This window comes from Ovis aries, chromosome 1 (assembly GCF_016772045.2).
Source record: "Ovis aries strain OAR_USU_Benz2616 breed Rambouillet chromosome 1, ARS-UI_Ramb_v3.0, whole genome shotgun sequence".
In the NCBI taxonomy this organism is placed as follows: Eukaryota; Metazoa; Chordata; class Mammalia; order Artiodactyla; family Bovidae; genus Ovis; species Ovis aries.
The window spans coordinates 24,409,254-24,423,947 of NC_056054.1; the positions used below are offsets into that span (position 1 = coordinate 24,409,254).

The 14,694-nt window shown below is 37.5% G+C and overlaps 1 protein-coding gene across 2 annotated transcripts in view; it reads right to left on the reverse strand.

Moving 5' to 3' along the window:
* AGBL4 (AGBL carboxypeptidase 4) overlaps positions 1-14,694 on the reverse strand; it is a 1,492,749-nt gene that overhangs the window by 1,386,526 nt on the left and 91,529 nt on the right. For both annotated transcript variants that reach the window (XM_060408815.1, XM_060408814.1), the window contains exon 2: positions 12,400-12,522. In XM_060408815.1, the coding sequence (XP_060264798.1) occupies positions 12,400-12,522 (123 nt within the window). The remainder of the gene's footprint in view (positions 1-12,399; positions 12,523-14,694) is intronic.

The window sequence follows — 14,694 nt, forward strand, 5'->3', positions numbered from 1 at the left end:
TACAAGACCTTTTAGAACTAACACCCAAAAAAGATGTCCCTTTCATTATAGGGGACTGGAATGCAAAAGTAGGAAGTCAAGAAACACCTGGAGTGACAGGCAAATTTGGCCTTGGAATGCAGAATGAAGTAGGGCAAAGACTAATAGAGTTTTGCCAAGAAAATGCACTGCTCATAGGAAACACCCTCTTCCAACAACACAAGAGAAGACTCTACACATGGACATCACCAGATGGTCAACACTGAAATCAGATTGATTATATTCTCTGCAGCCAAAATGGAGACGCTCTATACAGTCAACAAAAACAAGACCCAGAGCTGACTGTGGCTCAGATCATAACTCATTACCAAATTCAGACTCAAGTTAAAGAAAGTAGGGAAAACAACTAGACCATTCAGGTACGACCTAAATCAAATCCCTTATGATTATACAGTGGAAGTGAGAAATAGATTTAAGGGCCTAGATCTGATGGATAGAGTGCCTGATGAACTATGGAATGAGGTTTGTGACATTGCGCAGGAGCAGGGATCAAGACCATCCCCATGGAAAAGAAATGCAAAAAAGCAAAATGGCTGTCTGGAGAGGCCTTACAAATAGCTGTGAAGAGAAGAGAGGTGAAAAGCAAAGGAGAAAAGGAAAGATATAAGCGTCTGAATGCAGAGTTCCAAAGAATAGCAAGAAGAGATAAGAAAGCCTTCTTCAGCGATCAATGCAAAGAAATAGAGGAAAACAACAGAATGGGAAAGACTAGAGATCTCTTCAAGAAAATTAGAGATACCAAGGGAACATTTCATGCAAAGATGGGCTCGATAAAGGACAGAAATGGTCTGGACCTAAGAGAAGCAGAAGATATTAAGAAGAGGTGGCAAGAATACACAGAAGAACTGTACAAAAAAGATCTTCACAACCCAGATAATCATGATGATGTGATCACTAATCTAGAGCCAGACATCTTGGAATGTGAAGTCAAGTGGGCCTTAGAAAGCATCACTACGAACAAAGCTAGTGGAGGTGATGGAATTCCAGTTGAACTGTTTCAAATCCTGAAAGATGATGCTGTGAAAGTGCTGCACTCAATATGCCAGCAAATTTGGAAAACTCAGCAGTGGCCACAGGACTGGAAAAGGTCAGTTTTCATCCCAATCCCAAAGAAAGGCAATGCCAAAGAATGCTCAAACTACTGCACAATTGCAGTCATCTCACATGCTAGTAAAGTAATGCTCAAAATTCTCCAAGCCAGACTTCAGCAATACGCAAACCGTGAACTCCCTGATGTACAAGCTGGTTTTAGAAAAGGCAGAAGAACCAGAGATCAAATTGCCAACATCCGCTGGATCATGGAAAAGTAAGAGAGTTCCAGAAAGACATCTGTTTCTGCTTTCCTGACTATGCCAAATCCTTTGACTGTGTGGATCACAATAAGCTGTGGAAAATTCTGAAAGAGATGGGAATACCAGACCACCTAACCTGCCTCTTGAGAAATCTGTATGCAGGTCAGGAAGCAACAGTTAGAACTGGACGTGGAACAACAGACTGGTTCCAAATAGGAAAAGGAGTACGTCAAGGCTGTATATTGTCACCCTGCTTATTTAACTTCTATGCAGAGTACATCATGAGAAACGCTGGACTGGAAGAAGCACAAGCTGGAATCAAGATTGCCGGGAGAAATATCAATAACCTCAGATATGCAGATGACACCACCCTTATGGCAGAAAGTGAAGAGGAACTAAAAAGCCTCTTGATGAAAGCGGAAGTGGAGAGTGAAAAAGTTGGCTTAAAGCTCAACATTCAGAAAACGAAGATCATGGCATCCGGTCCCATCACTTCATGGCAAATAGATGGGGAAACAGTGGAAACAGTGTCAGACTTTATTTGGGGGGGGGGCTCCAAAATCACTGCAGATGGTGACTGCAGCCATAAAATTAAAAGACACTTACTCCTTGGAAGAAAAGTTATGACCAACCTAGATAGTATATTCAAAAGCAGAGATATTACTTTGCCGACTAAGGTCTGTCTAGTCAAGGCTATGGTTTTTCCAGTGGTCATGTATGGATGTGAGAGTTGGACCGTGAAGAAGGCTGAGCACCGAAGAATTGATGCTTTTGAACTGTGGTGTTGGAGAAGACTCTTGAGAGTCCCTTGGACTGCAAGGAGATCCAACCAGTCCATTCTGAAGGAGATCAACCCTGGGATTTCTTTGGAAGGAATGATGCTAAAGCTGAAGCTCTAGTACTTTGACCACCTCATGCAAGAGTTGACTGATTGGTAAAGACTCTGATGCTGGGAGGGATTGGGGGCAGGAGGAGAAGGGGACGACAGAGGATGAGATGGCTGGATGGCATCACAGACTCTATGGGCGTGAGTCTGAGTGATCTTCAGGAGTTGGTGATGGACAGGGAGGCCTGGGGTGCTGTGATTCATGGGGTGGCAAAGTGTCGGACACGACTAAGTGACTGAACTGAACTGAACTGAACTGAACTGAATATACAGTATTTGTCTTTCTCTTTCTGACTTACCTCATCATCCACCTCATTAGAATTGACTCAAATGTGTTTCTTTTATTGCAGAGTAATATTCCATTGTGTATATGTACCACAACTTTCTTATCCATTCATCTGCCGATGGACATCTAGCTTGCTTCCATGTCCTACCTATTGTAATAAGTGAAAAGAAAGTGAAGTTGCTCAGTCATGTCCAACTCTTTGTGACCCCGTGGACTGTAGCCTACCTGGCTCCTCTGTCCATGGGATTTTCCAGGCAAGAGTGCTGGAGTGGATTGCCATTTCCTTCTCCAGGGGATCTTCCCAACCCAGGGATTGAACCTGGGTCTCCCGCATTGTAGACAGACACTTTACCATCTGAGCCACAAGTTCTGGTTTCCTCATGGTAAATGCCCAGCAATGGGATTGCTGGATCATATGACAGTTCTATTCCCAGTTTTTTAAGGAATCTCCACACTGTTCTCTATAGTGGCTGTACCAGTTTGTATTCCCACCAGCATGTAAAAGGGTTCCCTTTTCTCCATACCCTCTCCAGCATTTACTGTTTGTGGACTTTTTCCTTATCTCTTGTAATATTCTTTATTTTAAGGTCTATTTCTTCTGATATGAGGATTATTACTCCAGCTTTCTTTTTATTTCCATTTGCATAGAATATATTTTTTCCATCCTCTCACTTTCAGTCTTTAGAGCTGAAGTAGGTCTCTTGTAGACAGCATATATATGGGTCTTCTTTTTGTATCCATTCAGCCAGTCTGTGTCTTTTGGTTGGAGTATTTAATCCATTTACATTTAAAGTAATTATTGATAGATATGTTCCTATTGCCATTTTCTTAATTGTTTGTGGTTTGTTATTGTAGGTCTTTTTCTTCTCTTTTATTTCCTGTCTATATAAGTCCCTTTAACATTTGTTGTAAAGCTGGTTTGATGGTACTAAATTCTCCTAGCTTTTGCTTATCTGTGAAGCTTTTGATTTCTTCATCAATTTTGAATGAGATCCTTGCTGGGTACAGTAATCTTGGTTGTAGATTTTTCCCTTCAGTACTTTAAATATATCCTGCCATTCCTTTCTGATAGCTTCCTGATAGCTCAGTTGGTAAAGAATTTGCCTGTAATACAGGAGATCCTAGTTTGATCCCTAGGTCTGGAAGATCTGCTGGAAAAGGGATAGGCTACCCACTCCAGTATTCTTGGGCTTCTCTTGTGGCTCAGCTGGTAAGGAATCTGCCTGCAATGCAGGAGACCTGGGTTCGATCCCTGGGTTGGGAAGAGAAAGGCTGGAAAAGAGAAAGGCTACCCACTCCAGTATTCTTGCCTGGAGAATTCCATGGACTACACAGTCACAAAGAGTGGACACGATTGAGCGACTTTCACTTCACATTCCTTTCTGGCCTGAAGAGTTTTCACGGAAAGATCAGCTGTTAAACGTATGGGGTTTCCCTTTATGTTACTTGTTGCTTTTCCCTTTCTGCTTTTAATATTCTTTCTTTGTATTTAAGCTTTGTTAGTTTGATTAGTCTTAGTGAGTTTCTCCTTGGGTTTATCCTGGATGGAACTCTCTGTGCTTCTTGGACTTGATTATTTCCTTTTCCATGTTGGGGACAGTTTCAACTATAATCTCTTCAAAAATTTTCTCATACCGTTTCCTTTTCTCTTCTTCTTCTAGGACCCCTATAATTCGAATGTTTGTATGTTTAATGCTGTCCCAGAGGTCTCTGAGACTATCCTAAGTTCTTTTTCATTCTTTTTACCTTATTCTGCTCTTCAGAAGTTATTTCCACCATTTTATCCTCCAGCTCACTTATCCATCTTCTGCCTCAAATATTCTACTATTGATTCCTTCTAGAGTCTTTTTAATTTCAGTAAATGTGTTGTTTGTCTCTGTTTGTTTATTCTTTATATCTTCTAGGTTTTTCTTAAGTGTGTTAATTGATTCTTGCATTTTCTCCATTGTATTTTCGAGGTTTTGGATCCTCTTTACTATCATTACTCTGAATTCTTTTACAGGTAGTTTACCTATTTCCTCTTCATTTATTTGGACTGTGTGTTTCCAGGTTGTTCCTTCATTTGCACAGTATTGAACTCCAGGAGTTGGTGATGGACAGGGAGGCCTGGCGTGCTGCAATTCATGGGGTCGCAAAGAGTCGGACACAACTGAGCGACTGAACTGAACTGAACTGAACTCTCTGCCTTTGCCTCTTCTTTTTTTTTTTTTTTTTAACTTATTGTGTTTGAGGTCTTCTTTCCCCAGACCTCGAGGTTGAATTCTTTCTTCCTTTTGGTTTTTTCCCTCTGTGGGTAAGGTTGGCCCTGTGGTTTCTGTAAACTTCGAGTAGGGTATGACTTGTGCTTGTGTTCAGGTTGGAGGAGGCAATTTTTTTTTCCCCTCTGTTGGGCAGGGCTGTGTGAGGTGGTAATTCTGTCTGTTGATTGTTTGGTTTGTATTTTTGTCTTGTTGGTTATTTGGATAGGGCCTCCTGCACAGGATGCTGCTGGAAGTTGGGTAATGCCAGGTCTTGTATACAGGTGGTTGCCTTTGTGGGAGTTCTCACTAATTAATTCTCCCTAGGGTTAGGAGTTCTCTGGTAGTCTAGGATCTTTGAGTCAGCACTCCCATTCCAAAGGCTCAGGGCTTGATCTCTGGCTGGAGAACTGAGATTCCACAGATGGTTTGTTACGGCATTAAATGGCATTAAAACAAACAACCAAAAATAAGAAAGAAAAGAGGCACCCCAGATAAATGGCAATTACAAAATCAGGCAAATAATAACTAAAATAATGAAATATACACACATACATATACATCCATAAACAAAATCAAAACAGTTCAAAAAAAAAATGAAGTACAATAGACTGACCCAGCACACAAAGCAAACCAAAAATGGTATGAGCCAGTTAAAAACAATACTAACTACAGCACAAACTGGACAACAAAACTAAAGCAAGGTGCCAACAGGGAAATAAAGCAACAAAAACAAAACAAACAATATTGTTTGAGGACTTTTTGATGATAGACATTCTGACATGTGAGATGATATCTCGTGGTGATTTTGATTTGCATTTCTCTAATAATGAGTGATGCTGAGCATCATTTCACATGTTTATTAGTCATCTGTATGTCTTCTTTGGAAAAATGTCTGTTTTAGGTCTTTTGCCCACTTTTTGATTGGGTTGTTCATTTTTCTAGTATTGAGCTGCAAGAACTGCTTGTATATTTTGGAGATTAATTCTTTGTCAGTTGTTTCATTTGCTATTATTTTCTCCCATTCTGAGGGCTGTCATCACCTTGCTTAAAGTTTCCTTTGTTGTGCAAAAGCATTTAAGTTTAATTAGGTCCCATTTGTTTATTTTTGCTTTTATTTCCATTATTTTGGGAGGTGGGTCATAGAGGATCTTGGCTGTGATTTATGTCAGAGAGTGTTCTGCCTATGTTTTCCTCTAACAGTTTTATAGCTTCTGATCTTACATTTAGGTGTTTAATCCATTTTGAGTTTGTTTTGGTTTATGATGTTAGAAAGTGTTCTAGTTTCATTCTTTTACACATAATCATTTTTCCCAGCACCACTTGTTGAAGAGACTATCTTTTCTCCGTTGTGTATCTGCTAACATCTTAACCATACTTACCACAGGGAGGGAAAAGGAGATGCCTTGTTGACTATGCAAGGTAATGGATGTGTTAATTATCATGAACTTGCCAAGTATTCTACAATATTCATGTATATCAAATCATCACATCATCACACCATATACTTTAAATTTACACAATTATTTTGTAAATTATTCCTCAATAAAATTTTTTTAAAAAGTATATCAGTCAACGGCATATCTAAAAAGAAAAGGTGTAACTGAGGCATTAAGCTAAAAACCCTGATTTCTAATGCAGTTATAGCATATTTTCATGCTGCACCAAGAATAAAGAGCATTTCATTTTCTTTTAAAAGGAAATAAAATTAATTAATCTTTCATTAATCTTGAAAGATTAAATATATGTAGTAAAAATCAAATGGGGGAATTAAAAATAAAATGTTTCAAGTTTTTATTTCCATTGTTTCAAGTGATAGATTTTCAAGTGATAAACAACTGACCCATATCTTTATTTCCCTGTTGCTTTTTCATGCCACAATAATTTAATGCTACATACTAACTATCTCAGGCTAACCAATTAACCTGAAGAGTGAATTATAGTGCATTTTTCATAATCAATACATGTGATACATCAATAATAAAACAAAACTCAAATTACATATGATGGTAACCAAACATAGTATTTTTTTGGATGGCTTATTTTAAAATGGTACACTTTTCTTTTTTATTTATCATAACACCTTTTCCTATATATCTTTTTACCTAATGATAAATTTTCAACAATATCTCTATTATCCATATGTCATAAGTTGATCTATAATAAGGTAATACATATATAAAAATATGGCCTTTGGAGTCAGGAAATTCTCAGTTTCAAATTTGACTACACCACTTGTTAGCCATGTAATTGAAAGTAAATAACTTTACATTTTTGAGTATCAGCTTCCTCACTTACAGGTAGAGATATAATATCTCAGAAGGCTTGTGTGTATGAAATGAGACAAATTATATAAATCTATCATTTCTTACAGGGTATGGTTAAACAATAAATAACAAAATTATTATTATTGGTTTTTTTCCCTTAATGTTCTTGTTGCTATTGTTAAAATTGTTTTAATGTAAAATGTTTTTATTAATCTTAAAATCTTATTTTATGAAGATTATTTTATTCTCTGTCTTCCTTCCTTTAAAATTCCTTTGGTTCTTCCTCTCTCTCTCTTTTCTTCTTCTGGAGCTCTAATAATGCATATATTAATATGTTCTATGGTATCCTATAAGTCCATTAGGCTTTCTTCACTCTATTTCATTCTTTTTACTTTTATTCCTCTGATGAAATCATTTCCAATGATGTGTATTCAAATTCTCTGATCCTGTCTTCTACTTTAGTCTGATGTTTAAGTCTTATAGGAAATTTATTCATTTCAGTTACTGTGTTCTTTAACTTCATGCTTTCTACTTGGTGCTTTCAGTAATATCTATATCTTTGTTGAAATTCTCACTTGGTTCATGCAACATTTTCTTGATTTTGGTAAAAATCTTTATGACAGTTACTTTGAAATATCTGTCAAATGACATAAATTGAAGAAAGTAGGGAAAACCACTAGACCATTCTGGTATGACCTAAATCAAATCCCTTATGATTATAAAGTGGAAGTGAGAAATAGATTTAAGGGCCTAAATCTGATAGATAGAGTGCCTGATGAACTATGGAATGAGGTTCATGACATTGTATAGGAGACAGGGATCAAGACCATCCCCATGGAAAAGAAATGTAAAAAAACAATATGGCTGCCTAGGGAGGCCTTACAAATAACTGTGAGAAGAAGAGAAGCAAAGAGCAAAGGAGAAAAGGAAAGATATAAGCAACTGAATGCAGAGTTCCAAAGAATAGCAAGAAGAGATAAGAAAGCCTTCTTCAGCTATCAATGCAAAGAAATAGAGGAAAACAACAGAATGGGAAAGACTAGAGATCTCTTCAAGAAAATTAGAGATACCAAGGGAACATTTCATGCAAAGATGGGCTCGATAAAGGACAGAAATGGTCTGGACCTAACAGAAGCAGAAGATATCAATAAGAGGTGGCAAGAATACACGGAAGAACTGTACAAAAAAGATCTTCATGACCCAGATAATCATGATGATGTGATCACTAATCTAGAGCCAGACATCTTGGAATGTGAAGTCAAGTGGGCCTTAGGAAGCATCACTATGAATACAGCTAGTGGAAGTGATGGAATTCCAGTTGAGCTATTTCAAATCCTGAAAGATGATGCTGTGAAAGTGCTGCATTCGATATGTCAGCAAATTTGGAAAACTCAGCAGAGGCCACAGGACTGGAAAAGGTCAATTTTCATTCCAATCCCATAGAAAGGCAATGCCAAAGAATGCTCAAACTACCGCACAATTGCACTCATCTCACACGCTAGCAAAGTAGTGCTCAAAAAGCTCCAAGCCAGGATTCAGTAATACATGAACTGTGAACTTCCAGATGTTCAAGCTGGTTTTAGAAAAGGCAGAGGAACCACAGATCAAATTACCAACATCCGCTGGATCATGGAAAAAGCAAGAGAGTTCCAGAAAAACATCTATTTCTGCTTTATTGACTATGCCAAAGCCTTTGACTGTGTCGATCACAATAAACTGTGGAAAATTCTGAAAGAGATGGGAATACCAGACCACCTAACCTGACTCTTGAGAAACCTATATGCAGGTCAGAAAGCAACAGTTAGAACTGGACATGGAACAACAGACTGCTCCTAAATAGGAAAAGGAGTACGTCAAGGCTGTATATTGTAACCCTGTTTATTTAACTTCTATGCAGAGTACATCATGAGAAACGCTGGGCTGGAAGAAGCACAAGCTGGAATCAAGATTGCCGGGAGAAATATCAATAACCTCAGATATGCAGATGACACCACCCTTATGGCAGAAAGTGAAGAGGGACTAAAAAGCCTCTTGATGAAAGTGAAAGAGGAGAGTGAAAAAGTTGGCTTAAAGCTCAACATTCAGAAAACAAAGACCATGGCATCTGATCCCATCACTTCATGCGAAATAGATGGGGAAACAGTAGAAACAGTGGCTCACTTTATTTTGAGGGGCTCCAAAATCACTGCAGATGGTAACTGCAGCCATGAAATTAAAAGACACTTACTCCTTGGAAGGAAAGTTATGACCAACCTAGACAGCATATTCAAAAGCAGAGACATTGCCAACAAAGGTCCATTTAGTCAAGGCTATGGTTTTTCCTGTGGTCATGTGATGTGTGGATGTGAGAGTTGGACTATAAAGAAAGCTGAGCACTGAAGAATTGATGCTTTTGAACTGTAGTGTTGGAGAAGACTCTTGAGAGTCCTTTGGACTGCAAGGAGATCCAACCAGTCCATCCTAAAGGAGATCAGTCCTGGATGCTCTTTGGAAGGAATGATGCTGAAGCTGAAGCTCAAGTACTTTGGCCACCTCATGTGAAAAGTTGACTCACTGGAACAGACCCTGATGCTGGGAGGCATTTGGGGCAGGAGGAGAAGGGCACGACAGAGGATGAGATGGCTGGATGGTATCACCGACTCGATGGACATGAATTTGAGTGAACTCCAGGAGATAGTGATGGACAGGGAGGCCTGGCGTGCTGCAATTTATGGGGTCATAAAGAGTCAGACATGACTGAGCGACTGAACTGACTGAACTAACTGACTGAAATCATATAATTCCATTTCATCAGAGTCAGTTTCTGGTAGTACACCAGGTGCTAGAGAACAAAAATTAATAAGAAACCGTCACTGACTTCAAGGAATTTTTAGCAATAAGGAAAAAGAGATTATTAAATGACTGCAATGCAATAAAAGCTATCATGGAAAAGGCCTGTAAGTCACAGGAAAGGTGCCTGCAAACATATAGATAGAGATAGTCAAACCCGCCTAAGAGGTACTGTTTCTCAGAGAAAGAAATACTGGCCTGAGTCTAAATTAACATTTTACCAAGTAAACAAAGAATCTGGGACACAGAGAAAATAGCATCCACAAAAGTATGAAGGCTTGAGAGAAGTTGAACTAGGACAACTAAGTCAGACTAGAGAAGTTAGACTAGAGAAGTTGGACTAGAAATTGGATAACTGGTTGGACTAGTTGGTGGGCTAGATAATAATGAGCAATTAAATATGGCTTTTTCATCAAACCTATCAGAAAATTAATCTTTCCACAGACTTCTGTTGTTTAAACTACTTCATTCAACAAATAAAGAATTAAATTTGCTTAATTTTGTAAGCACTCTGCCTGGTTCAATAAAAGGACATGGATTAACCATACTCAGATTCTACCCAGAAGCATGCTATAGTCTAGAAGAAAAGAGTAACAGAAACTTTTAAAAATCATAAAAAATGTCAGGTATCTCTCAAGATAAAATTAGGGTGGTGTAGATGTTTTTCCAGGGAAAATAATACTTACGTGGAAGGGCATATGGAAAGAAAACATATCAGGAATTCATAGGCGAGTTCATATTTGCCCTACAGATCTTATTTCTCATAAGAAACACAGATTAGTTATCCACCAGCTTAGGAACAGGCAATGTACATATTACATATTTTACATATTATAATGTGCACCTTATATATTACACAACTCTGAAAGAAAGAAAATAGAAGCCTATCTGAAGGCAATAAACTTCATCCACATGAACTCAGCCCTCCATATCCATGGGTTCCACATGTCCAGATTCAATGAACCAAAGATCAAAAAAAAATTTTTTTCAATTCTAAGGTGCCAGAAGGCAAAACTTGAATTTGCCAGTTGCTGGTAACTACTTACATAACATTTACACTGCATAAGATATTATAAGTAATCTAGAGACAATAATGTATACAGGAGGATGCGCATAGGTTACACACAAATATTACATCATTTTATATGAAGGACTTGCATATCTGTGGATTTTGGCATCCACACAGGGCCTAGAACCAATCCTACCCAGGCACAAAAGGATAGCTATACAAGATTCAAAGAAAGTACAATACGTTGTTCCCAATTATGTTGACAGTGTCCAAGTCTGACTGGAAAGACAACACTGCAATACTGTGTTATAGATTAAATTACATCTCCCCAAAATTTGTATATTGATGTCTTAGCCCTGTGACTCTACTAAGAGGTTTTCTGTAGAAGGAATCATGTTAAAATCAGGTCATTAGAGTAGGCCCTAGTCCAATATGACTCATATCCTTATAAAAAGGGAATATTTAGAGACAGACATGTACACACAGAGAATGCCTGTGAAAATGAAGGCAGAAATCAGGATGGTATTTCTACAGACCAAGGAACACCAAAGATTGCTAGCAAACTACAGAAAGCTAGAGGAGAGACACTAAATAGATTCTTCTTCACAACCCTTAGAAGGAACCAACACTGTCAACATCTCAGTCTCAGACTTCTGTCCTCCAGAATTCTGAAACATTAAATTTCTTTTTTGTAAGTCAATCAGTTTATGGTTCTTTATAAAGAAACCTCTAAAATACTAAAACAACATAGAATAAACAAAAGGGAAAATCCTGCATAAAAAATTTTTCAGTTGTTGGTATAAACAGCCATGGTTCTTAGGGTTCAGAGAACTTTCATAACTAAAATGTCCCTTCAATCATGCATACCCACAAACGTGCAAGCACAACATTCAAAACCCAAAATAATCAACAATTATTTTTTAAACAAAATTATGTTTAATTTCTCATTAATATTTTTAAGATATTCTGAATACACACTATACGCTTACATTCCATTCAGAGTGTGAGGCTCAAGGAAATTAACAAGATTCAGTTACGACTGGATGGAAGTTCACAATCAAGCCCTGAGTTTCCCTATCAGAATTCTCATAGCATTTGCTGTGTATGAAGTATATTACTTTTTCTGTTTTATTCAACTGAATCTATTCTTTAACTTTTTTTATAGAGAAGCCTCCTCTCAGAATGACTAAGAGCCATATAGTAGATATTCAATATTAATGATTTATCAAGTAGTCAAATTATATTAATTTTTCCCAAAAGAAATAATATCTAGATAAGCATTTGATAAAATATAAAGTCCTCTATAAGTGTTCATTAGTACTATCATTATTTTTCTAATCATTTATGACAACAAAAGCATTTATTGTGTTTCACTTTAAGTATTTACAAGTTAATTCATTCAAATTTGATTTTTCACTCATAACTTATTTCATTATGGTAAAAAAAAATTAAAAGGGTTGAATCACATTAAGTGGTCACATGGAGTAAGATTCTAAAAAAAAAAAAAAAACCTCACCAGACAATCTCAAAAGAAAAGGTCTTTGATACACTCACCACTTTCAAAGCAAGCATCAAAGATAAGATGTCCTTTCTTGGGCTGTCCACAGTATCCAGTTGGAAGCACCACATATTTGCTCACATTCCCTCCGATGGCATCATCATTTCCCATATCACTGCCTATTGTTCAAAAAATTGGCTCTTGTTAAGCAGAAATCAAAATGCAGTTAGTAACACAACTCCAGCAAAAATTTTATCATTACATTCCCCCTGTAATTCAGTGCTTATCCAGGCACTAAAGAAATTAACCACATATTGTGATGAAGTAGAGAGAATAGATTTTTAAATCAGAAAGATATGGGCTCAAATCTCATCTCTACTACATATTAATTCTCCATGACACAAGGCAATCAGCTTAATCATTTTAAGCCTCAGTTTCTCTCATCCATAAAAAGGAATGGTAAAATCCATATTTCAAAACTCTGTTATGAAAATTAGGTATGAAAAATATCTTGTATAACCAGTGAAATACAAAAGACATTCATTAAATTTCATCAATTATGAAAATAAGTGGTAACATTTAACTTGTAACAAATGGCTATTTTATTGTGAATAAAGCCAAAGTTCTATAACTAGTATTATAAATACCTAATATACCAATATCGGAAATAATTTGAGAAACACTGACTTAGTATAAAAGCTATATTTCCTAACAGGAACTTAATTATTTTTAAGTTTTAGAAGTTTCACTTCCACTTAGAATGTAGAAAGCTGGAAAGATCTTCTCCATCTTAACAGAAAAATCCCAGTAAAGAACAAAAACATAACTTATAAAAATCTATCAGAGAACTGAGATTGTAGGGTAACTGAAATTCTAATGTCCAAGAAAAGTCAGACTCTACCAAAAAGGGATGAGAAGCAAGCACTGACTCCCCTATATCAGAGCACAGGATAAAGAAATGCTGGGTCCCATACAAATGACTAAAAAGAACTTAATTTTTTAAAAATCACTCAAGGTCAAGTTTGAGGAACATGAGAGAGTAGAAACCCTGGGAGTTACAGGCACAAAAGGAAGTTCACAGCACTGGGGGACTCTCCTACACAAGCCTTCAAGCATTTAGGAGAAAGATTAGAAGCAAGGCAGAAGACTAGAAAAAGCCTTTCTTTGTGATGCAGGCCTGCAAAGGGAGAATGGCCCCATGAATATCATTTTCCCTATAGAAAAAAGGCCCTAAGTCACTAGGGAAGAACAACAAACCTTGTAACCCCAGTGCACAAGTGAGACTCATTGTAAGAGGAGATGTATTAAAAGGAAAAAAATTCTCTACATTTAAGGGAAGACAATATATCAACATTATTGAAGGGCTCAAACCTTGGAGGAGGAGTAAAAATCATTCTCTCACAAAGCGTATCAAAGATACAAGGCAGAATTAAAAGTGGAGAATGAAACTCAACCAAGCTTAACGCCTGACTAAGACAGAAGTCACTCACCTAGAGGCCGACATCCTGGACTATGAAGTCAAGTGGGCCTTAGGAAGCATAACTAAGAATAAAGCTAGTAGAGGTAATGGAATTCCAGCTGAGCTACTTCAAATCCTAAAAGATGATGCTGTTACAGTGCTGTGTTCAATATGCCAGCAAATTTGGAAAACTTACCAGTGGTCACAGGGCTGGAAAAGGTCCATTTTCATTCCAATCCCAAATAAAGACAATGTCAAAAAATGTTCAAACTACTGTACAGTTGTACTCATTTCGCATGCTATCAAGAATATGCTCAAAATCCTTCAAGCTAGGCTTCAGCTGTATATGAAATAAGGACTTTCAGATGTACAAGCTGGATTTAGAAAATGCAGAGAAACTAGAGACCAAATTACCAACATCTACTGGGTCATAAAAAAAAGCCAGGGAATGCGGCCCCCCAAAAGAAAAAAGCATTTACTTCTGCTTCATGGACAACCTAAAGCCATTGACTGTGTGGATCACAACAAACTGTGAGAAATTCTCAAAGAGATGGGAATACCAGACCACCTTATCTGACTCTTGAGAAACCTGATGCAGATCAAAAAGCAACAGTTAGAACTGCACATGGAACAATGGACTGGTTCAAAACTGGGAAAAGAGTACATCAAGGCTGTACATCACTTCACCAAAAAAGGCCTGTATAGTCTAAGCTATGGGTTTTCCAGTAGTCATGTACAGATGTGAGAGCTGAACCATAAAGAAGGCTGAGCACTGAAGAATTGATGCTTTTGAATTGTGGGGCTGGAGAAGACACTTGAGAGTTCCTTGGGCAGCAAGGAGATCAAACCAGTCAATCCTAAAGGAAATCAACCTGAATATTCACTGGAAGGA